We start from the raw sequence: 25,846 nt of genomic DNA, 5'->3' as shown, positions 1-25,846 counted from the left end.
CCTTCACCTTCACCAATGCCATACGGTCCGTCACACACCGAAACAATAATTCAAAAATGTGTTCATATGATATAGCCAGTGTATTCACAAATGTCCCACTGTCAGAAGTGATCGAAATCTGTGCACAACTTCTGTATCTTAGTGACTTGAGACCTCCACCAATCTCTGAGTCTATCTTTGCTAAATTAATGAATATGGCGATCCATTCTGTCGAGTTCAGTTTCAATGATTCAATTTGTACTCAGATCGATGGTGTAGCGATGGGATCCCCTCTAGGTCCCGTCTTGGCAAACAACTTCATAGGTTACTGTGAAAAACGTGCCTTTGCAGATCCACATCCTGGAGTTCAACCCCCTTTCATCTATTATCGGTATGTGGATGACATCTTTGCTGTCTTTGAGTCAACCTCAGCATGTAAAGTCTTCTTGGCATACCTGAACCCTCTCCATCCATCCTGAGAGTTCACCTGAGAGATGGAATGCTCCAGCGTACTTCCCTTCTTGGGTGTCTTAGTTGAGAAATCGGTCGACGCTTATAAAACCAAGGTCTACCTTAAATCTACTTTTACTGGACAGTACACTGGGTGGGACTCTTACAGTTCCTCTCGATACAAGATCAGATTGATTGGTATCTTGGTCAATCAAGTAAGAAAGATCTGCTCCACAGATAAACTCCATGCTGAAATTGAAACCATCAAGACTATTCTTCTTGATAATAGGTATCCTGAACAGATCATCAAGATTATATATATATATATATATATATATATATATATATATATATATATATATATATATATATATATATATATATATATATATTGTTGCGGATTCGCGCCCGCCGGCGTGCGGGCGGCCACGTAACTCGAATCGCGCACCGGACGGACAATCCCGTCGTGACCCTCTCGGACTAATGCCGGGAACTAGTCACGGGTGGGCCTTTTGGCCTCACCACGATCGTGCCAATCGGCCCCCCGCGTGGGATAGGGTTGCTCGCCAAATTCGACCTACCTAAGTACCCACACGGAGGGTAGACCGGGCGATCGCACCTCGCCGCAGGTCGACTTCGGACACGGGCCACTTTAAGCGACCCGTTCAGCACTATCGGGATAACCGAGCGGTGTTATCGTCAACCTCGACGGTTCGATTAATTATTGGGCGCATTTAGCCCATGACCAACCCTTTACGTGAAGTAAGATGGAGATTCAATAAAAGAAAAGACGAAGCGAAACGGGAAAAACAGTTCAACATAAAGCACATTTATTCCGCGGAAAACGGAAAGCACACATATACAATTATACACCAAAAGCAAATGTAAAAGTAGAAGAAACACAACAATTCTGCACAAAAAGCAAATGCAACAATGCAGATCTACTACCGACTACCGAGCACACGGCAACACTTCTACAGTTTTACTTCACAGACGGCGCCGACAACACATATACTCAAAGCAAAAGAAAAAGGGACCACCCTCAACTACAAGGGGGCAGACGGGCCTGGGGCCGAGACCGCGTCGAGCCTACCCGTCTGGTGATGAGCCGCAAAATGGCAGCGGCGCCCCGACTCCGCGGGCCTCGCTGGCACTGCCTGGAATGGGGTGGGAACGGGGCCCCCTTCTCACACTATCTCAGCGCGGGGGGAAACAGGAGGGGGTTGTTGATGCTCGGGGGAATGAGGATATCTCGCTGGCTTGGGTCCCGCGACGAGCGACTCCACTGCGACCTCGGTCGCGTTACCGGCCTCCCCTCTCCGCAGCTCCCCGACTCTGACACGAGCGCAGACCTCCACAAAGATCCTTGGCTTCTCCAGCCTCCCCGGACCCCGACAGACACTCTCTCGACTGCCTTCGCCGCCGCCACAACTCTCCAACTCTCCCACTCTCCACTCTTCTCAACTCCGTCCAACTGCTCAACTCTCTCACTCTTGACTCAACTGCCTCCAACTCCGTCCAACTGCTTCTGCTCAACTCTCAACTCGACTCAACTGCCTTCCAACTGCCTCGATTCGCTCCGCGCTCGGTGCTTTATAGTCCGACAGGAGAAATCATATGCAGACTTTTGGATCAGGAATGGCTCGGGGGCGGAGCCACGCTCGCCCATTGGACGAAGGAAAAGTGGGCGTGAATCATTCTTGATCCGCGAATCTGCATATAGCGATTATACTCCGACGCACCTGGAGGCGGGGCCAAATCGCCCCACGCTCGCTGATAGGACGGAACAGAAGTGGGCGTGAATCGTTCTTGATCCGATTTCTCGGAAAGGCTGGTGTTTTTGCACCCGCTGCTCGGTGCGCGCCCTGTACGAGTCCAGGATCGGTGCCCACAAGCGGCGCGGGAATGGCGGTGATGCGATGGTTGCGAGAGCGAGATGTGACGGCAAGGGTCGTGGCTGTTGTTGTGAAGCGGCGTTGCGGTTGGTGGTTGTTGTGTGATGGCTGTTGAGACGTGGTTGGTGGTGGTTGTGGTGGTAGTAATGGCGGCTGGTCCAAAATAAAGATAGTAAAAGAAAAACGGCTATCTAAAAGGGTCGCAGCCCGAATGAATGACATTTATTCCCTCAAAACAACGGGTTTGGGCCTAACTACACATATACTTACAGAGATATCGCACCTACGGGACCTGAATGGTGGTTTGCGAATTTCGTCAACCACAACACTACCCCCTCCCCTTTTTACAGACTCGTCCCGAGTCGTCAAATTTTCGTGTGCCATCATGTGTAGTTCTCCCCTAGTACATTTTACCTACGGATCCCTGAGTGCGACATTCATGGTATTCGTGTCCCCAAAATAAATAACCTGAGGGCTAAGTAACTACCTAAACAAACTCACTCACACAGACGACTTAAATAAAATTGCTGCCGCTAAGACAGACATGCCAGGGGCGCACTCATATGTACAGTACATCTTAACCTTAACTTACAAATTTTACACTAAACCATGGCCCAGGATCAATGGACTCTGCAAAAAGAAAGCAGTTAGCAGGGAGCCAGGCCGCTCGCATGCAGTCTCTGACTCAAACAATGCAGGTGACAGGGAACGTGGCCGGCTGCTCACACGCAGTCCAAGGCCTTCCCTTTTGAACTGAACGCAGTGAACCACAACGGTGCATGGGCTGCACAAACGCAGTCTCCGTGCCAGCTCAAGTGGCACACGCAATGAACACAACGAATGGATGGATGAATGGATGGACGCAAACACGGTGCACGGGCCGCCACTGCAGGCCCGTGTTGTAGCTGCCAACAGGGCAGTTCTCGCAGCTTGCAAACTGTTGCTTTCTGATCCTGGCGCACATGGCAATGAACAGGGGGGGGTAGGGCAAAGCAAAAATTGAACGGGGCTGGTGAACAGGGGCAGTGGGCATGGCATGGCAAAGGTGATCAGGCAAACACAGCCTGCAGAACAAGGCCGCTGCAGGCAAACACAGCCGGCAGTTGAACTGGCCGGCACAGGCCTTGCAGAAAACAGCTGCAGACGATCCAGCCGGTACAGGTCTTGCAGCAAAACAACAGCTGCCGATGAAGCTGGCCAGCCTTCGCCGTTCAGTGGAGGTTGGTGGAGGGAGTGCGGTGGTGCTGGCCACTCGGAAGGCGGGCTCGGACCTACCCTACGGTCTCCCTCCCAACCTATCGCCTTTGCCTGTCACTGTCTATACCCACTCCCTTAATTTATCAAACCCCAATTTAGCCCCAACTCATTTTTTTTTTTTTACTTCCCCACTATAAATCGTCCCCTAACCCCCTGTACTGTCCTTGTTCGGCTAACCTATCCTGTCACCTAGCCTACTCCCAACCCCTACGTTCCCTTCCCGGAGGGGAACAAGGGAGAGCTAGTGTCCTGTGTCGAGGCCCAACGAAGCCTCAGAATGGCCTCCCCAGTCTTCAGCGATCTATAACACAAAGTGGGTCCAGCGGCCCACAACGAGAGCGAGGGGATGGATGGTGCGGAGGGGTACACTTCCTATCTACCCGAACCATTTAAATGTTAAACTATCCCGGGGCTTTCAACAAGCGCCTCTCGCTTAAACTATTGGTTCTAACAACCCAGATTCCCGTCGCCTGTGTTGGTGTCCTTACAATTTCGGGCCTCGCCCCCCAATTTTCTCTCCGTGCCCTCACACGGTCTCATGGCTGGGACGCGTGGCTCCCCTTGGCAGGGACGACCCTCTGCCGAATCTCCCGCTATGGCACCCCCGGGCACTACACTGCCTCCGAGCCTACCAGCTCCCTAAACACTGGGGAGTGCCCCCCATGGCACCTCCCCTGAAACGCACACGTGGCAGGCTGGCTTCCCAGGCCCCTTTCCGAGGGTCACCCGTGCCCACAACACTGCCCACGCGGCTAATGGCGCCCCGGGCCCCCGCACCAAGCAGGCGCACCCGTGCCCACTACGCTATCCCGGCCCCCCATGGGCCCTTGGCCTACCACGGCCGACTAGCCTGGTGCCCGGGGTACCCACTCAGCGATACTCACCTTTCGCAGCCACGCTCCCAGCCCGTCAACAGGGCTCCTGCACCCCTCCAAACGGGTTTCGAGCCTACTTCCCCACCAACAACAAAACGACCTCCATTTTGTAAATTTGACTAACCCCCGAACTCACTCTACACTGACCCCGGGGTCCCATGGGCGGGAGTCACTCCTCCCCCCAATCACTCATCGCACCATGCATTCGCCATTCGCTCCACTCACACAGACCCGCTGGCCTCACTCACTCAACAAGCACACGTTCTCACCTCATCACCCACAACTCTTCAACACACACACCGCTGAATTTTGCCATCCTTCTATCTGCATCCCCTAACTAACTCGTGCTCCCACGTCGTCCCTTATACTATAGTACGTTCCATTTAACACTACGTAGCTAAACTACGTCCCCTCTACCCACTCACAAGTCTGTCACTGTCCCCAAATCTCTAAAATAACTTTTATTTCCCCACCTAAAGCTCATCTAAATCCCTCTAACTAATCCATTCCACGGACTCCATGAGGACTTACCCCTGCCCCATGAAGTCGGTCGAACTAAGCTAACCCTTCACCCTAACTAGTTTCCATCCTGTGCCCTGGTAAGGGGGTCTTCCACCCCTTGCCCGGGAATCCTGTTCACCCGAAAGTGAGGCCTGCTTTTTTTTTTTTTTTCACAGGCGCAGCACCAGCGCGGCAACTCACAGCTCGCGCACTTTGCACCTGCCCGTGACGTCATGCAGCTGCACGTGTTCCTCGTCCCTCCTTGGACGGTACCATCCGGCAGGGATACCCCTCCTGCCGGATTCTAACCCCACGTGCAGCCATGACGTCACCGTGCGCAAAAAAAAACAAGCCCCACGTCTCGAGGGGTTCCGCACGCGAACACATGTGCTTTGCCCATTGGAGCTTAACACACACGATCGCGTGGAGAACCCGTCCGGTCCAAATCCATAATCCTGCCTAAACTTTGTCCGTCCGCGGGATCGGCAAATCCACCGCGTGCGTTTCCGGACCGGGACTTCACTCTCGCAAGCGAGCACGTGGGGGCCTCGTGCGTTGCACAGCACGGACCTCGCGCTCGCTGCTGGGCGAACCCGGCACGGTCCCCGAAACAGCCACAGCCGCTACCCGGCTTTTGTCCCTCTGTCGTCTCCATTCAACACACGCACTCCTGCGTGTCACAACGCTCACACACCATTCCATTGCACTTACCCCGGGAGAAGCGACTGCATGTTCACACATGCCCACCGACATCTCCCTTACATACCGCTCTCTCACACACACGGTCTCCCTTGCACTCGGCCGTTCACTCACGCATGCCATCTCCCTCGCACACGTGGCTCCACTCACTCGTGGTGCTCCATTCATACTGGCCGTTTCACTCACACACACGGCCTCTTCCACTTGCGGTGCCCCTTTTACACACGGCGTGCTGGGAAGCACGTACTCCGGCACAGTCGCCACCACACCACTCACACACGGGGTCTTTGTCGCCCACCCGGTCGCTCTCACACACGCCCTTGCACCCGCGCTATGCGTGCGTTGCAGCACGCATTTCACCACACTCGTGAACACACACACCGGGACAACCACACTGGGGATTCGTGTCCCCACAAGGGTCTCCGGGGCCTCTATACCCCCCAAGCTCTCCGTGCACCTGTTCGCAGCACTCCTCCTCTCAACCTCGCAAAGCACGACCGAACTCACCTGGTCGTGACTCGCCTCAAGGGGGCATACTCCCTCCCCTCGTTCCTGGAGGAGGCCATCCCGCTGCTCGCACTGTCTCCACCCAGTCGACCAGCTCACCCCCATTGTCCTCCACTACCTCCGTGTGTGTGTGTGTGTGTGTGTGTGTGTGTGTGCGTCTCTATCCCCGTCTTCATCGTGTAGTCTTCCCTCTATCGTTCCCATCTCCCGTGTCTCTGCCAACTCAGTCACCTCTTCACCCTTTACCTCCCTTGTCTCAACTATTATTTCCGTCTCTTCCCTTATCTCCCTCGTGCACGTCTCCGTCACCCCAATTAGTTTTTCCCTCTCGGTCACCGTCACTTTTTCCGTCACGACCCTCGCCCAACACGTCTCCCGAATTACTTTGTCACCCGCCTCCACCGCGGGCCCGACAGCCGTTGCACTCCCTCCCAGCTCGTTCGCTCCCACACGTGGAGTCGCCATTTTAAACTCCCTGGTAACGGCCTTCATGCCCGCCTGCAGGCTTCGGCCCATGTTCTGCGTCTCACCCCGCAGCTCTTTCATTTCTTCCTTCATGTTTGTTTCCATTTCGTTCATTTGCTTGTTCATGCTTTTTATTTCGTTTGTGTTTGTATCCATTTTTTCGTTCATTTGTTGTGTATTCGCATCCATTTTCCTCATCAATGCCTCAAACATTTCCATCGTCCGATCCGTGGGCGAATTCGCACGTGGGGGCCGTTTGTCCGCCACCCCAGCCACTGCGCCCATTTCGAACTCTGGGTTCAGTTGGGGGAGTTCATGTTCCTGCACAACCAACATTTCCTGCATGGGGTTTTCATCCTGGACCATGGATTCTACACATTCTAAATCCATTTCTAATACCCCCGGCTCCCGCTCGCCTTGAGACGCCATCTTATTTCTCGTAAAGCGTTAATTTGAATCGCTCGTAATTTGGAGGGAATCGGGGGTCGCTCCTCTCACCCCTGGACCGATTCCCGTGAATTTAGCTGGAGACAGGAGAGCCCGTTTTCCCGCTCTCCGACACCAGTGCCGCGAGGAGGGGGATGGGTTTGTGTCCCACTCCTGACAACAGTGTTGCGGATTCGCGCCCGCCGGCGTGCGGGCGGCCACGTAACTCGAATCGCGGCACGTCGCCCACCGGACGGACAATCCCGTCGTGACCCTCTCGGACTAACGCCGGGAACTAGTCACGGGTGGGCCTTTCGGCCTCACCACGATCGTGCCAATCGGCCCCCCGCGTGGGATAGGGTTGCTCGCCAAATTCGACCTACCCAAGTACCCACACGGAGGGTAGACCGGGCGATCGCACCTCGTCGCAGGTCGACTTCGGACACGGGCCACTTTAAGCGACCCGTTCCGTACTATCGGGATAACCGAGCGGTGTTATCGTCAACCTCGACGGTTCGATTAATTATCGGGCACATTTAGCCCACGACCAACCCTTTACGTGAAGTAAGATGGAGATTCAATAAAAGAAAAGACGAAGCGAAACGGGAGAAACAGTTCAACATAAAGCACATTTATTCCGCGGCAAACGGAAAGCACACATATACAATTATACACCAAAAGCAAATGTAAAAGTAGAAGAAACACAACAATTCTGCACAAAAAGCAAATGCAACAATGCAGCTCGACTACCGACTACCGAGCACACGGCAACACTTATACAGTTTTACTTCACAGACGGCGCCGACAACACATATACTCAAAGCAAAAGAAAAAGGGACCACCCTCAACTACAAGGGGGCAGCCGGGCCTGGGGCAGAGACCGCGTCGAGCCTACCCGTCTGGTGATGAGCCGCAAAATGGCGGCGGCGCCCCGACTCCGTGGGCCTCGCTGGCACTGCCTGGAATGGGGTGGGAACGGGGCCCCCTTCTCACACTATCTCAGCGCGGGGGGAAACAGGAGGGGGTTGTTGATGCTCGGGAGAATGAGGATATCTCGCTGGCTTGGGTCCCGCGACGAGCGACTCCACTGCGACCTCGGTCGCGTTACCGGCCTCCCCTCTCCGCAGCTCCCCGACTCTGACACGAGCGCAGACCTCCACAAAGATCCTTGGCTTCTCCAGCCTCCCCGGACCCCGACAGACACTCTCTCGACTGCCTTCGCCGCCGCCACAACTCTCCAACTCTCCCACTCTCCACTCTTCTCAACTCCGTGCAACTGCTCAACTCTCTCACTCTTGACTCAACTGCCTCCAACTCCGTCCAACTGCTTCTGCTCAACTCTCAACTCGACTCAACTGCCTTCCAACTGCCTCGATTCGCTCCGCGCTCGGTGCTTTATAGTCCGACAGGAGAAATCATATGCAGACTTTTGGATCAGGAATGGCTCGGGGGCGGAGCCACGCTCGCCCATTGGACGAAGGAAAAGTGGGCGCGAATCATTCTTGATCCGCGAATCTGCATATAGCGATTATACTCCGACGCACCTGGAGGCAGGGCCAAATCGCCCCACGCTCGCTGATAGGACGGAACAGAAGTGGGCGTGAATCGTTCTTGATCCGATTTCTCGGAAAGGCTGGTGTTTTTGCACCCGCTGCTCGGTGCGCGCCCTGTACGAGTCCAGGATCGGTGCACACAAGCGGCGCGGGAATGGCGGTGATGCGATGGTTGCGAGAGCGAGATGTGACGGCAAGGGTCGTGGCTGTTGTTGTGAAGCGGCGTTGCGGTTGGTGGTTGTTGTGTGATGGCTGTTGAGACGTGGTTGGTGGTGGTTGTGGTGGTAGTAATGGCGGCTGGTCCAAAATAAAGATAGTAAAAGAAAAACGGCTATCTAAAAGGGTCGCAGCCCGAATGAATGACATTTATTCCCTCAAAACAACGGGTTTGGGCCTAACTACACATATACTTACAGAGATATCTCACCTACGGGACCTGAATGGTGGTTTGCGAATTTCGTCAACCACTATATATATATATATATATATATATATATATATATATATATATATATATATATATATATATATATATATATATATATATATATATATACATACATATATATATATATATATATATATATATACATACAAATTCTTGAACCCACCAAAGAATCCTATCAGACCTGGTAAATGTCCTGTATACCTTAAAAAGGCAAAGTGTCTCAATGGTTTGAAAACCAGATCAGACAGTGTCCCATTCTTACTATGCTGTTCAACAACGAGTGAGTTTCACTACCCGCCGGTTGCTTCCGTTATCCAAAAAGACGTCCTGCCCGTCTCTCATACAAGTAAGATTATTTCCGAATTTCCGTGCCAGTGTGATGCTAGGTACGTGGGCCGCACATCTTTGAGATTGAAGGATCGTATTGAACAACACGTCCTTTTGGGGATCAGACAGGGTCAGTCAACCGAACAGAGACAACCAACTTGGGCTTGTAAGAATGTAAATAGTACGACAACTATTCCCTGTGCCTCTGCAATTGGTTACCATTTACAGAATAATACCCTGTGTGCAGAGCAATATTGTATTGGCTGGTTTAACATCCTGAGTAGCGGACACAGTTTAGCTCACCTTCGTGCAATGGAGGCCACATTCATCATGTCAACGAATCCTATTCTTTGTAGACAGAAATAATTTGTCCAAACTTCATATCTATTTTAACTATGATGGCTTGACTGTGACAACTGTACTACATTCAACGTTGAGTCATCATGAAAACCACCCCCCATCGAGCCCTCAGCTAATTAGCTTCAGGTAATCCCATCCTTTCTTTCTCAACCAATCAACATTGAGGACATTTCATTGTACCTTTAGAAATGAGAGTTTGGTGCTTCTACTTCATCTGATTGCGGTTTTATTCTGAGGAATGCAAGTCGTAAAGTTTTGATAATGTCCATTTTATTGAAATGCATATTTAAATCTGAAAAAAGTAGGTCAAGGACACGAATCGAATATCAAGTGCACAAACTCGGGGCAGATACACTATGATGATGCAATAACATATTGGAAGGCCAAACGGTCTTTGAGATTCCGCTTTGGCAAAGTTGAGTGATGACAAAACGCGTTATTTTTCAAACCACCATTTGACCTTGACCGTGTTTATTTTTATTTTTTTCCAGACCACCATTTGAGCTTGACCTTTAACTCTGAGGAGTATGATGTAAATTAAGTGTAAATGCACATTGCTCTAGGCTATATAGTCTTAGAGAAGGCAATTTCGTTCTGATCGGACAATCCTTAGTCAATTTATGGTGAAAATGTTAAAAGGACTAGAATTGTGTCATGACCTTAAAATTAGGTCAAGATCAAAAACCTATGTAAATCCCACACACATTCTATGCACATTATTGATGCAAAATTTCATTCAGAAAGTCTGAGCCGACTCGAAGATACAGCTGAGAAATTTCAGAATTGGGAGAGCGGAGAACTGAAATTGAGAGGAGAGGGCGAATTAGAAAGAAGAAGAAAACCCCTAAATGGTGGTTTGATACTCCTAGTGATTGGTAGAAGAAATTCTGGGGTACCATTGAAATTGGGGGGGGGGGGGTGGGAAGGGCACTAATTGGAGAAACAAACCCTACAAAAGTTACAAGGCCTCCCCACACCCCCCCCCCCATCCTAAGGTTGAGGCTTTATGAATAGTTATCATTGAGGAATTTTCATGATTTCCGCAGTGTTTGTAGGAATTATTTTAGAAAGTAATCCTTTACATCTGACCAATGGTATTGCCTCTTCGAGGTAATGTGTTGCAGTGACAAAAATGAAGAATGAAAAGCACCTTCATGCTGAGGCTGGTCTTTGTCCCAGTAAAGGAGAGAACTTTGATCTTTACTCGCTGTCCTTTGCTGACGATGTCAGAAACGCTAGCAACACGGCCTTCTCTGCGGATCTCGGAAATGTGCACAAGACCTTCCCATCGCTTCCTGCAACACATAGATTTGTCCAGTAAATCAGCAGGTTCTATCAAGTCCCTAGCTACTTGGCTTTATTTGGCAAACTCTGGTAAAACCTACAATTATTTTTACCATTAAGTAAAAAATATATACATCACAAAGACCAATCCTAGGGTAGAGGTCGCTCATCGTCGCTCACCGTAGACCCTCCAACTGAACAAAGCATCCAAACTGCATGATACTGGATACTTTTCCACTGTAAATATCCCCAATGACAGGCTCTTCGGGCGGTGGCCGGTCTACGAGGCGCTCTCGCCATCCAGGGCGTTCATGGGAATTGCTTTGTGAGCCATGACGTTCTTTCCGAGGACTTGGACTGTGCGAGTGCCGGCGGCGATGATGAGATGTCTCTTGGGAGCAAGAGCGGGAGCGGTGCCGCCTGTTGCATTCCTTATCTCGCCTTCTATCATGGGAGCGGGAGCGGTGGCGTCTTTCTTTTAAGTGTGAATGTCTGCTTTCCCGTTCACGGGAGCGATGCCTTGAACGGGAGCGTGAGCGCGAGCGCGAGCACCTACGTTGTGGTCGCTTTTCTCGGCTGTGGCTGCGTTCATGCCTCCGTGATTCTTTTTCTTGCTTACTGCATTGGAGAACATCATGACAATTAACCTCTGAGAGTTACACAAGTTATTTAAAAAACACACACACACAAACATACACCTTCTATTTTTCAATATGGTCAAATTTTAAAAACATAGATGAAAAAGCACAATACAAAGTAATGTCTGAACATTAAACTGAAAGCTACATTAACTGGTTCAATGTACTTTTTGGATTTTATTGGGGAAAAAAAACAACTACACAATCAATGCATGTCAAAAGGACAAAGCAGTCAAGCATGTATGATAAGAGATATCCACTGTGTAAAAGACATGTCAAAAGTTCCATATAAATCTGATAGCAAGTGAAATGGAAAACAAACCTGGATTTGGAGTCAGCATTTGCTTTCTTCACAAGGTTTTGGGGCATGAGGGCTTCCAGCTCTGCCATCGCATCAGCAGCTACCTTTACATCTTCCTCAGTCTGTTGGAAGAAAATAGAGAAAGTCACAGGATAAGTGACTAACTCGTACCACACGAATCATACGAAAAGTGAGTAAAGGTCGTGGGACATAGATTTGGGGGGGGGGATATACACACACACACACACACACACACACACACACACACACACACACACACACACACACACACACACACACACACACACACACACACACACACACACACACACACACACACACACACACACACCGGCCAACTCACATGCTCCAGAGGTTTGTCAGGTATGCAGAGAGCAGGGTAGAGTACACGCATTTTGTCCACCTTTGAAAGTCCCTTTTCAGACTCTTCAGCTGTAAAACATCCACAAAAGAAAGACATGCATTTGTCTTTGTTGCTTACATAGTGTGCAGATCCAGGGTGTGGTGAGGAGGAAAAATCACGTGCAAATTTACATCTTCAAAGGCACGAGACACAGCAAGTTAAAATCACACTAAAGAAAAAGATACACCTCATAAAAACACAAAAATATTTTAAAGACAAGCACGGCATTAGGTAACGTCCTTGGTAACATAAAACAAATTCTCAATATTGTTAAATAGTGAATAAGTGTACATATTACTACTATTAATCTGGGTTGTTCGCAGTAAACAAAATGTTTCTGGAATAAAAAATTGGAAATAATCACCGTCATATACAACTCAAAACCATATTGAAATGCCGGGCCGATTAGAAAATTTTACTGTAATCGATTAAAAAAAATTAATAAATAGAAAAAACGGGAAATTATGCGACTAATGTTGATTGATTTTTTATTACTTTAACATCCACTTATCGTCATGTTTTTACCTCCGCCACCGAAGGTGAAGGAGGTTATTGTCGGGCAGATAAGTTAAATATTTGGGGGAATAGTGCCTTTGATGATACAAGCATGAACTTTGGCACACTGTTCGAGCATGCCCTAAGGAAGATATTTAGCTATAGGGCCATCACAGAATTGTCCTGTGGCCAACATGGTGGCGATTTTCCCAAAAAAACTTATGTTTTCACCCCTTTCTGTTTGTGTACAGGATATCTCAAAAAGTTGTGGATGGATCCGGATGAAGTTTTGTGCAGGTTGGATGTGTGATCACGACGAATTGATTCGATTTTGGTGATGACCTAGATCCGGATCTGGATCTGATAATTTTTAAAGTGATTCTTCACCATTGAGAGATCGGGCTAAACTAATATATAGCACGATATCTCAAAAATGTATTGGGCCAGATGATGTCATGGATCAGGCATTACAGGGTGGAGGTATGTGCTCTACTGAGCGCCCTTCTAGTTTTTCATGCTTTCAACTGGCTCTGACTGCAGTGCATCACCACTACTACCGAGGATGCAGATTATAAAGAGGTAAATAATGACGTCATTGTGCACACATGAAGTGGATACCGTGCCGGGATGACTACAAACTGGAATCCAACTGAGACTCGACAGTCACCACACGTGCTTATAGTGGTGCTGGATTACAACCCAGACTCGACACCCAACCCACATCCCACATCGGATGCTGCACTAACTTCGGAGTCGTGAAGTTTTAGATGATGGATCCTCCTCGAGGCACGTCTTTGTTGCACTGCAAGCACGTAGCCAAAGTTTGCTCAAGTGGGTTAATCTGAAAATACTCTCAAATAATTCTGGATTTCAGCATCGTGCAGCAAGACGTTCAAGCCAGTGCACCAAGAAGCGAAAATGTAGTATCCACTTATAAGTTAACATGCTATTGTTATATAATGGGAATGTGAAAGACTAAAAGTAAAATGTGCCCCCTTTTGCTCAGAGGGCCAGAATACTGTAAATCTGCCTTTCAAATGTGAAAAATCAAATTTACCTGATACTATGAAATACAGTATGCCTGGAACGTATGACGTCGACGTACTTGGCCAAGATGTAGGGTACAGTACGAGCAATCGAGTTTTCCTTTGTCCTCGCAGCTGTTTCTAAAGCAATTGGTTATTTTATATGAATCGGGTGTCCTTTTGAAAGGTTCTGTTGTTTCTCTTTGTGTGTTTCAAAGCAAAATATATTTGATAACACCCGATTTTGAATCCTTTTGCCGTATTAACATGTTTTTCAAATGAATCGAGCCTTTTTTTTTTCTACCCGTCACATGACGATTGGTAGCTGTTTGAAGAGAATGTTTACGCACATATTGAAATGCTTACAATGCAACATTGTTTCTTTTTTTAAATTTTTTATATAAATTCGCCCAAAACACTTATCTAACCAAGATATTCTAGTTGTGTATTTTTAATTTATTTTCTGAAATTTGTAGAATGCGTTTTTCAATTGGAAATTGTGGATTATGATGTGTAAATAAAGGTGGAAAAAGTCTGATTTAATGCCATTTAAATCCAGGCTATAAAGTAACGAAAGATGAAAATTTTGAAAGGGGGTGTAGACTTTCTATAGGCACTGTATATGTTATGTTGTTCAACTACCGTCAGAGAAGTGACATGTTCATTGCTAGTTTATAAATATTTATAATCAGATTGAAGGAGTCATCGTTCATTTGCTCCCCTCTGAAAAAAAGAAAAAAGAAAAGGAATATGTTGTTGCATAATCTATTACTGAGGAGAATAAAGAAATTACAAAATTTTCAAGAGTAGGTCTTTCCACATCATCTAAATTTATACTTTGGACTTATTTCCCATGTCAATGTAACAGAACAAAACATACTGTAATGATGTGGTTGAGCATGTGGATGGGAGGGAAGGTGGGACTGTTCTTCGAAAATCATGAGTGGAAAGGAGACAGAATACAAATAAATAATTACAACAAAAAATATATATATTTAAACATCTGTGGCTCCCATAGCTCAGAGTGTAACGCAAAACAACCTAGAAACTGAATACCTAAACTCTGTGTTTGCTTCTAAATCTTGTGTCCCAAACCCATCGCTTTTTGCACCAATCTCACACAGTTGCACCCAGCAATTCCTGGATTCAGTGTCCTTTTCTCCTGATAACGTGGAGAACGTGCTCTCAAACCTCGACTCAAATTCTGCAAACGGTCCAGATGGCATCAGCCCACGTGCCCTAAAAACCTGCTCTGCTGCTCTTGCTTCCCCTCTCTCTGTGCTATTCACCCTCTCATTCACTCAAGGTCATCTGCCATCTGCTTGAAAATCAGCAAATATTACTGCCCTGCAAAAAAGGTGCAAAAACAGATTCCCGCAATGACAAACCAATCAGCCTTCTCCCAATCATCAGCAAGGTTATAGAATCCATAATCACTTCCAACATTAAATCCTTCCTCTTCTCCAATGACCTGATTTCCGATCATCAATTTGGTTTCAGACCAGGTCACTCTACCCTGGATATGCTGCTTCTGCTCTCCCAACAATGGATGGAGGAGGTCCTCAATCCCAGACATGAAATTAGAGCCATATCCCGAAACATATCATGTGCTTTTGACACGGTCTGGCACCCTGCCCTGCTCACCAAACTCTCTTCCTATGGTATCCAAGGCAATCTCCACTCAAGGCTCACAGACTTCCTCTCCTGTCGCAGCCAACGTGGGGCCCTAAATGTAGTTCTCTCATCCTCTCTTCCTGTCCAAGCTGGAGTTCGTCAAGGCATTGTTCTGGGCCCTGTCTTTTCTGGTTTTCTTCATTGATCTTTCTGACTCTCTGAAAAATCCTCTTTATCTCTTTGCTGATGACTGCTCCCTCTACCGTACCATCTGTCATTCCTCAGATCGGCAAGCAGCAGCCTCTTCACTCTCTGCAGACCTGGATAAAATCACAAACTGCTTCAGCACTTGGAGCATGTCTTTCAATTCTGATAAATCTCACACTCTCACTATGTCTCTCCAAAAGGACCGTCTCGACCCCCCCCCCCCCACTTCCCAATCTACTTTCCCAACAACCTTCTTGAAGAAGTCCTTTCATTCAAGCTTCTGGGTCTCACAATCTGCCATGATCTTTCTTGGGAAAGCCACATTTCCAACCTGGCCTCCAAAGCCAGTTGCCGGCTGGGTATCCTCCGTCAAGTCGTTACTTGACACACATGAGCTCCTGACCATAAACAAAGCCTTCATCCACAGCCTGATGGAGTATAGCCTGATCCCCTCTGGGCTGGTGCTCCCGCTTCACACCTATCTTGGCTTCAAGCTGTGTAAACCAAGACATGTAGGATCATTGGTATCTCCCGTGATAAGGCTGAGTCTTTGGGTCTCTCACTCTCTCACCGCAGGCAGGTTGGTGGGTTTTCTGTCTTCTACAGTCTCCTCTCTGGCCTCGCCACCCCTGCTCTGTCTGCGATATGTCCCCACCATATTTCTGCAGGTAACTCAAGGTCCGCCAGCAACCCCCTTCTGGTGAAACTACCAAAATAAAGAAATCACTGCTCACATTCACTCTTTCATTCCTCTTTTTTGCCACCTCTGGAACAAACTCCCTCACTCTATTCAATCCCACTCTTCCCTCCAGCTCTTCAAAACAGCTGTTCACCACCATCTCTTATCTTCCCCCATCCAAAACCACGATCTCTTCTACCTCTGTTTAATCCACCCCAAACACACCTCCTTCAAATTCCCCGCTTTCCTTCCTGAAAGTCCCTGTCATGTGAGGTCCTGAAAGTCTCTGTCATGTCCATCTTGTTTCCCCTCCTGTACCCCACCAAATCCCTCTCCCTTCCACGGACCTCCTAATGTCTCTGTTCCCTACTGTTTTGTGCTTTCCTATCCCGTCCTGTCTCCTGCTCCCTTTGTTTTATGTTGTGTGTGTTAGTTCTTATATGTGCCTTGATATTGCAAAATATATATATATATATATATATATATATATATATATATATATATATATATATATATATATATATATATATATATATATATATATATATATATATAAAAATCAAAACAATTCACAGTCGGTAAAATATTAAAAATCGATTTGCATATACTGATCCACAATTTCCTTGTCATGTGCCAGATGCCCAATCAGCTGGCTGGAATCAATAGTGCTGCCAGAAAAAAGATAATCGTTGATAATAAAAAAATGTTTTCTCAATAAACAGAAGTGAAAACACACCTTGCTGGGTAACTGCTTCCTTTGCAGGAGGGCGCATGGTGTGAATGAGCCGCAGGAGATTATTGACAAGAGCATCCTGTCGATATAAATTGAAGATATCAATATTTGAGTTTGAATAAATGTCAACAATACAAATTGATGCAAAGTAGATGTTGAGTCAAATGAGTGTTTAAAAATTACAAACCAGTTTTATGTCGGGAAAGCTGTTCTTTCAATCGTTACCAAGCTATGGTGTGGTTCCAAAAATAATAAATAACTTCAAACCTGAAAACTACTAAACACCAGGTATTTAAAAAACAAACTAAGAAAACAAAAAAAAAACCTTAAGATGCTTCAAACATTTCAATGAAAAAATCAGTGAAAATGAAAATCAAGTACGACATAAGACTTACAGAAAATTCGGCTCCATTTTTTCCCAGCACTGCTTTAAATTTCTCAAAAGTGGAATTGTTGTCTGCTAAGTCAATCACAAATTCAGCTGAAAAAAACGAAATAAAAAACAAAAGACAAATAAAGAAACATTGGGAAATGGCATGCCATCATGGAATGAAAGTAGAGAGTTCATAGAACATGTTACCCCATGCAGTGTTCAAGTATTGAAAAATGGAGGTTCTGGGAAGTGACAAGAAGGCGATTTGTGTTCAACAGTGTATAAATATACAATGCAATTCAAATAAAATAAAGATTTTAAAGGTTGTGGAAAAAAAAAGATTTTTTCCAGAAGTTTACCGCTGTTGATGTCTTTTACACCACCGTATTTAACACGTTATTACATTAGTTATTCATGCCTGTGGTTTGTCCTTTATGACGTCCTGAAGAGTGAATTTTTATAAGATAGGCCCACCCATGAACATTGATGTCTTCAGATATTTTTCAAATTTTTATCCAAGGTTGAGTATGGTCTAAAACTCAGAAAGCCAAATTTTTGATGTGATTGACCCATTCCCCACCGTTTGGGCCACACCCAAAGTTTGGAGATTTTGACACCCTTGAAATTTTTTCCCCATTTTCAAAGTGAATTATTTCGAATAACCATAAGTTTTCCAAGGAAATTCCTTTCCAAACTTATTATATGGTTTGGGTACTAAAGTATTTTGTACAAAAAATCTATGGGATCTGGATGGTTATGGAGAGTGGTGCCACCTATAATCCCTTTCGGCAAACATTCACTTCAGACTTTCTCTGGCCATATTTTTAATAACCTCAAAGTCCCATGGATTTTATTAATGCATAAGATAGTACAAGTAAAACATTCATGGGACCTTGGTGGTTATGGCAGTAAAGGGGGTCTCAAGACCATTTTGGGCTATACGAAGCCCTTTTTCGAGCCACGCCCACTCCCATAACCATCCTGATATTTTGAAACTAATATTATCAAATGAAAGTTCCATATCTACACTAACAAAACCAATAGTAAAATCCATTGGACCTTTTAAAAACAAAGAATAAAACAGGTCCAAAGTTGCCTTGTTTGACAGATAATGCACAGGTATATGTACACGACATGTACATGGTCTGCCTCTGTCACCAATTTCCATCACTTGCTACAGAAGTCCACTATATTCCATTGCTGATTCTATTTGAAACTGTAAAATATTGTTGCGGATTCGCGCCCGCCGGCGTGCGAACGGCCACGTAACTCGAATCGCGGCACGTCGCCCACCGGACGGACAATCCAGTCGTGACCCTCTCGGACTAACGCCGGGAACTAGTCACGGGTGGACCTTTCGGCCTCACCACGATCGTGCCAATCGGCCCCCCGCGTGGGATAGGGTTGCTCGCCAAATTCGACCTACCTAAGTACCCACACGGAGGGTAGACCGGGCGGTCGCACCTCGCCGCAGGTCGACTTCGGATACGGGCCACTTTAAGCGACCCGTTCCGTACTATCGGGATAACCGAGCGGTGTTATCGTCGGCCCCGACGGTTCGATTAATTATCGGGCGTTTTAGCCCACGGCCAACCCTTTACGTGAAGTAAGATGGAGATTCAATAAAGGAAAAGACGAAGCGAAGCGGGAAAACAGTTCAACAATAAGCACATTTATTTCGCGATGAACGGAAAGCACACATATACAATTACACCAAAAGCAAATGTAATAGAAGAAGAAACACAATATTACACAAAAAGCAAATATAAAAGAAGAAGACAATGCAGAGCTATCCGACTACCGAGCACACGGCAACACTTATACAATTTTACTTCACAGACGGCGCCGACAACACATATACCCAAAGCAAAAGAAAAGGACCACCCTCAAGGATGAGGCGGGCCTGGGGCCGAGACCGCGTCGGGCCTACCCGTCTGATGATGAGACGCAAAGTGGCGGTGGCGCCCCAACTCCGCGGGCCTCGCGGACAGTGTCTGGTAGGGGGTGGGAAAGGGGCCCCCTTGTCGCACTATCTCAGCGCGGGGGGAAACAGGAGGGGGTTGTTGATGCTCGGGGGAAAGGAGGATATCTCCCTGTCTCGGGTCCCGCGACGAGCGTCTCCACCACGACCTCGGTCGCGCCGCCGGCCTCTCCCTCCGCAGCTCCCCGAATCCGACGCGAGCACCCCCTCAACCGCCTTTGCCGCCGCCGCCTCTCCACAGCTTCGTCCGATCGCCCTCTCTGTCTCCTCTCTTGACTCGTCCCAACTCTTCACTGGCTCCGCGAACTCCCAACTGACTCGACTGACGAACGCGGCCCCTTATATGCCCCGTGGCTTCGCTCCTTCACCTTTGACCCTTTACCTCCGACCCTTCACCTCTAACTGGCTCCCCATTGGACCGAGGAAAAGTGGGCGTGAATGCTTTTTGATCCATGAATTTGCATATAGCGACCACACTCCAACGCACTGGAGGCGGGGCCAAATCGCCCCACGCTCACCGATAGGACGGAACAGAAGTGGGCGTGAGTCGTTTTTGATCCGTTTTCTTCGGAAAGTCTGTGATGTTTCTGAACACACTGCTCGGTGCGCGCCCTGCACGAGTCCAGTATCGGTGCCCACAAGTGGCGCAAGAATGGTGGTGATGCGATGGTGGCGAGTTGTGACGGTAAAGGTCGTGGCTGTTGTTGTGAAGCGGCGTTGTGGTTGGTGGTTGTTGTGTGATGGCTGTTGAGACATGGTTGGTGGTGGTAGTAATGGCGGCTGGTCCAAAATAAAGATAGTAAAAGAAAAACGGCTATCTAAAAGGGTCGCAGCCCGCATGAATGACATTTATTCCCCCTAAACAACGGGTTTGGGCCTAACTACACATATACTTACAGAGATATCTCACCTAAGGGACCTGAATGGTGGTTTGCGAATTTCGTCAACCACAACAATATGTATGTATTATGAAATAAATGCTGTTTTGAGCAAATTTTGTCTTTTGTATACATTCTTTATCTTGAAACCACATAATTATGAGATGCAAGGTGATTTCTTTCATTTGTATTTGCCGCCTTACATGACTTTTTTTTCCCCATCATGCCATTTGTAATTTCCTTTTCTTTGGCTTGGCAAGATGAAAGAACATGTAAAAAAGAAAGCTGAATTTATATCCCCCCAATGCTTATATATCATACCTGGTAAGTTACAATTGCCCACATTTGTCTCCTTGTAAATAGGTCAAAGGTTATCTGGGATTAGCAGTTTTGAAATCCAGCATCAATTCAATCCAAGATACCATGTGTTTACTGTCTGTTACTATGTGAAATCAGCATAGTTCTATCACTAGGCATTATGAATGTCGGTCATACTCATGCCATGGTGTCAGGGATAGCATGGCTGAGTCGAGTTCATGTTTAGTTGATTTATTTATATTTTGGTTTGTTGAATGAAAGCCAGTCAAAAATGGGGTGATTTGAACATTGCTTCCTGCTGTTCATGTTCAGTCCATTCTGAAAAAAAACATTGGCTAAATAAAATCTTATCGATAAAAATCCTTTTATTCATGCATCAATGAAAGTTTAGGCTTACTTCTCCAAACACATACTTTTGCTCGACAGTAATGCATCTTTTTGTTTCAGGGGACATCACTCAGCCATGGCATAGAGATCGTGCATTTTCTACAATGAAAATCATGGTATTTACGGTCCATTTCTGCCACGAAGAGCTCACTCGCTGACCAGTATAGCATCACTGAATAATGATGTTGCAAACCATGCACAGATCTGGAAATTCCCATCACATTATCTGAATCTCAACTTGTGTTGAACAGATCTATTTTAACAGAGGTCCCAGAAGGGGCAGAAATATGTCTGAAACATAGATACAGACTGTAGTCCGGCAGATATGTGAAAAAAAAATGTGCCTTTAGCGATACAAGCATGAAATTTGGCACACTGCTAGGGCAGTATCTTACAAAGATTTTTGGATATAGGGACATTCCAGATTCTTCCCAGAGCCAAAATGGCGGCCATTTTACAAAATAGCCGATTTTGTGTTGCACAAGGAGGATACATGTGGATACAACTATATTTAAGAAGTATACCAGTGGTTTTATTTAACTAAATATAGATTCTAGCAAATAAGAAATAGCAAATAAAGGTGACAAAGCGTGAATAAACCATTTATTTGGTCATTTTTTGGTGCATTTTTGCACTTTTGGATGGTTTTCTACAACAAACTCTTTAAAAAACTGTTATCAAGCACCATGGAATGACTGTTGTTCATTTAACACTCTTGAACTCAGAGGAAGTGCTTCTGTTTGATCCTAACATCAACTTACAGAGTCAAAATTATACAGTGGAACCTCTAGATCCAGGTAACAGAGTCTACTATGATGCATGGATACATGTGTACATGTTACATAATTAACATCTGTGATCTCTCTTGTCCCAGTTCTACTCTCTTGTACACTCCCCACCACAGTGACATAGAGCTGTGCACTGGAGTGCAGCCTTGACACACTTGCACTGTCCTCTGCATCCCTTTTTGCAGCCACACCTTAGTAGTTGCCGACATGCCTCAGTTGCCTCTGGGAGGGTTGTCCAGTAGATGTCCCAGCCATTATCAGTGTGAACCCACCACCAGTCACTGGGCGATGGGAGCTCTGGTGTGGACACCATCATCTGGCCCCAACAGTAGCCGGCTTGGTAGGTAGCTCTCTTGATGTGCTGTTTCAGGGCTTCACGAGTTGGTGGGAGAGCATCTATTGATCTGCCATTCTGGGTGAACAGATGCTTGCGACACTCATTGACATGTTCCTGGCTACTGGTGCGATCATAGAGCACAACAACAAAACGCTCCAGTGCATCCATGTGGTCATCTACGGCTGAAGGAGTTGGCGTGGTAGCCAAGGCACAGAATGCTGCAGTGACATCAGTGACCTCATCACAGGCTTTCCAGGTTTCCCATGCTTTTTTCTTCCCCCTGCCTCCGAAGCTTGAAACGGTGTCGCATCCAGTGAGGGCATGGAAGAATGGCAAACTTCGACACTTGTTAGGTCCCAGTGCCACAGACATCTCGTGAGCTGCCAAGAACCTGAAGTTCTTGAACCTGCTCTTGGATCGTGGGACCATTCAGGATCATAGCAACGAGGGCCACGAGAGATTTTGGCACGGATTGTTCTTGGCAGAGGGCGTCAAATGAACCACTAAAGGCTGTCTTCATCTTCAACATGTCTCTTCGGACTATGTTCGCGGCTCTAGGAAGATGAACACCATCACTATCAGCATCGTGTTCACAGGCCTTGTGAAGGGCTGATCCGATGTCCTCGTTGAAAGCTAGCAGAACATCTCGGCCAGGCTTGTGCTCCTCCATGTCCGGAAAATATGTCATGATCCGGTGCTTGAGTTTGGTCGAGTGAACACGTCCAGTCAAGACTGTTCCGAGCTGTTTCAGCAGGTTGTTGTACAGACTTGTTAGGTCTGCCAGCTTGAACACTGGTGCCACAAGAGCGTCCATGCGGGCATCATCGATGTAGGACACCAGTTCTCCGAGAGCTATGCCATGATTGATATCATCCTGGTCATCCAAGGTTCTCTTTGTGTCCCTTGCTTTGTTATAGAGGGAAACCAGACACTTCACATGGTACAGGGCATCTTGCGCCATCATATCTCCAGCACTCAGTTTGGCAATAAGTGGCTTGTCTTCTAGTTTCAGAGCACATTTCCTGACTCGTCTGTCCAGGTCAAAGGTAGAAGCTTTGCGCAAAGACTCGTTACCTGCTGGCTTGTCACAAAAGAAACACGTTTCGAGCAGTGACTCTGTGCGGTCCACACTCTGACGGGTATACTTTTGTGTCACGCCTTTGGTATCCCCACTGGTTGTTTTCCTCTTCTCTGCCCGAATCAATTGAGTTTTGTTGTATTGTCGTCTGCACGAATCATGCCACTTAGCCCTGTGGTGCTGGAAGGTGGACTCAATACCCTCACCATCGTCCAAGCGGGACATGTCGAGAGATTTTGGCAAGCAGTCAATCTCACTGAACCTGCGGAGGTTGTCTGCCAGAGTCTTGTATCCAGACCCTCCTGTGCTTCGCTTGGAGTCAGCTGGACAATGAAGAGGCTCAGTGGTGTCCATCTGACACAGCACACATAGGTTCCAGTCTGTCTGGTTAATTGATGTAACAGATGTACTTGGCCCTCGCTGCTGAGGGTCTAATAGTTTGAAATGCTTGGCCATTGTCTTGAACCACCAATCAGTCACTGTAAAATTGGGAAGAACCACCACCAAGCAGGGGATTAGTCTTTGGGTACACTACAGTGGAGTTATCACCTGAAAACAGAATAGCAGAGTTAAAATGTTTTCAACTACGAACCCCAGCCCAGAGGAGATACATATATACACAATGGCGATCTTGGGTGATTGTCACTTGATGTCCCCAATAGGCCACCATACATTATTTCTTTGCGCTGGACAGGACCATGTTAAACCCAAATCAATATGAACACACCATTGTAGTTTGAACATTTCTATTATGCAATCATGAAAATTAATACAGTGAGTACATCAATATCGATTTCGCAAATTTATGCATTTAATCGCGACATTGCCAGCTACCAGTATGTAATTAATAATGGAAATATTCATGGAGTCTAAGTTCCTTTCACCAAATTTGATTTTTGATCTCTTTATATTTCCAGAAACAATATTCAGGTAACATTCACATGCATGATCATATTGCAGAGCTCTTGTTTCAGCCATGCATTATTGCGATGGTAAACTGTTATCTGTGTCCCTCATAGACCACCGTAGATGCATTTTTTAGTCAAATATGAAGTAGATAATGAAGCATGTGCATACTAGTTGATAATAATCATATTATACTCACTACATTGTGTTTTGCACCAAGCACATATGACTTTGCTGACCTTGTAGGCAGAATTTGTTATTCGTGGCAGCCATTTAGTAAAATGGGCACCATTTTGACCCTAGGGGTAATCTGGAATGTCCCTATATCCAAAATGTTTCCTAAGGGTATGCTAGAACTGTGTACCAAATTTCATGCTTGTATCATCAAAGGCACAAAACTACCAGAATATTTCACATATCTGCCGGACTACTGGGAATCAACTGGAGACCGTCCAAAGTATGCATGCATCCCAAACATTCTGATGAGAAAAAGACAGTGTCAGGTTTGAGAAGTTGCGGATATGAACATTGTTCAAAAATAGCGATTCCACTTGGATCCCTTATTTGTACGAAGTTCCGCAAAGCTGAGACAGCCACTGCAACCACGGCAACCGAGCAGAATATCAACTCAACTACCCCGAGCACATCTGGTACAAGACAAGGCCATGTAGGCCCACATGTGAGCACACAGAGAATTTCAGACAGCCAAGATGGTGATTTTGATTCAGATGAGGACCTCCCTCTTGCTTTGTTGAAATGTTGGGACTCTGAGTCTGATGCCTGTGCATCTGATAGCAGTTATCATTATGAAATGATAATCATTATGAAATGAATATCATTATGAAATGATAATCATTCGCGAAATGACATCATATCTATGCTGGGAAATAACTTGTCTCCTGCAAAGTACCAAACAAATCAGCCACGAGAAAGTTTGGCACCACATCAAAAAAGAATTGTAAAAAAGTACAAGAAATGTGTTGAACATTTTAAGGACTTTGCTGCCAAATGCCGAGCTCCTGGACAGGAACAAAAGTTGAAACGAATGGTAAAAGGATTTTCTTCAAACTTTTCAGGAAAATAAAAGATTCACATCGAGAAAACATTTTTCTACCTATCTCGGCCATATTCAAAACAGCATGGGGTTTTAAAGGAAACAAACAGATTTTTAGGGTAGATGGCCCAAAAACAGATAAGACATTTCGTGAAAGTACTTTACTCTTGAATCAGCAATGGAATTTCGTGCACTTCTGCAGCAAGTGATGGAAATTGGTGACAGAGGCAGACCATGTACATGTCATGTACATATACCTGTACATTATCTTTCAAACAAGGCAACTTTGGACCTGTTTTATTCTTTGTTTTTAAAAGGTCCCATGGATTGTACTATTGGTTTTGTTTGTGTAGATATGGAACTTTCATTTGATAATATTAGTTTCAAAATATCAGGATGGTTATGGGAGTGGGCATGGCTCGAAAACAGGCTTCGTATAGCCTGAAGTGGTCTTGAGACCCCCTTTACTGCCATAACCACCAAGGTCCCATGAATGTTTTACTTTCCTTGGATAGTGCAGTACTTGTGCTATCTTATGCACTAATAAAATCCATGGAACCTTGATGGTTATTAAAAATATGGCCAGAGAAAGTCTGAAGTGAAT

At 46.4% G+C, this 25,846-nt stretch overlaps 1 protein-coding gene across 3 annotated transcripts in view; it reads right to left on the bottom strand.

Annotated features, from left to right (window-relative positions):
• Positions 1 to 25,846, bottom strand: part of DHX8 (DEAH-box helicase 8) — a 107,402-nt gene that overhangs the window by 76,186 nt on the left and 5,370 nt on the right. For all 3 annotated transcript variants that reach the window (XM_085872614.1, XM_085872613.1, XM_085872615.1), the window contains 6 exons: positions 17,538 to 17,623; positions 17,146 to 17,221; positions 12,330 to 12,418; positions 11,987 to 12,087; positions 11,207 to 11,644; positions 10,893 to 11,037 (listed from right to left, as the gene is read on the bottom strand). In XM_085872614.1, the coding sequence (XP_085728740.1) occupies positions 10,893 to 11,037; positions 11,207 to 11,644; positions 11,987 to 12,087; positions 12,330 to 12,418; positions 17,146 to 17,221; positions 17,538 to 17,623 (935 nt within the window). The remainder of the gene's footprint in view (positions 1 to 10,892; positions 11,038 to 11,206; positions 11,645 to 11,986; positions 12,088 to 12,329; positions 12,419 to 17,145; positions 17,222 to 17,537; positions 17,624 to 25,846) is intronic.

The sequence above is a fragment of the Eptatretus burgeri genome, chromosome 3 (genome assembly GCF_056783735.1).
Source record: "Eptatretus burgeri isolate ZD-2024b chromosome 3, Ebu_testis_v1, whole genome shotgun sequence".
NCBI lineage: Eukaryota > Metazoa > Chordata > Myxini > Myxiniformes > Myxinidae > Eptatretus > Eptatretus burgeri.
This window is presented reverse-complemented; position numbering and strand designations above follow the sequence as displayed.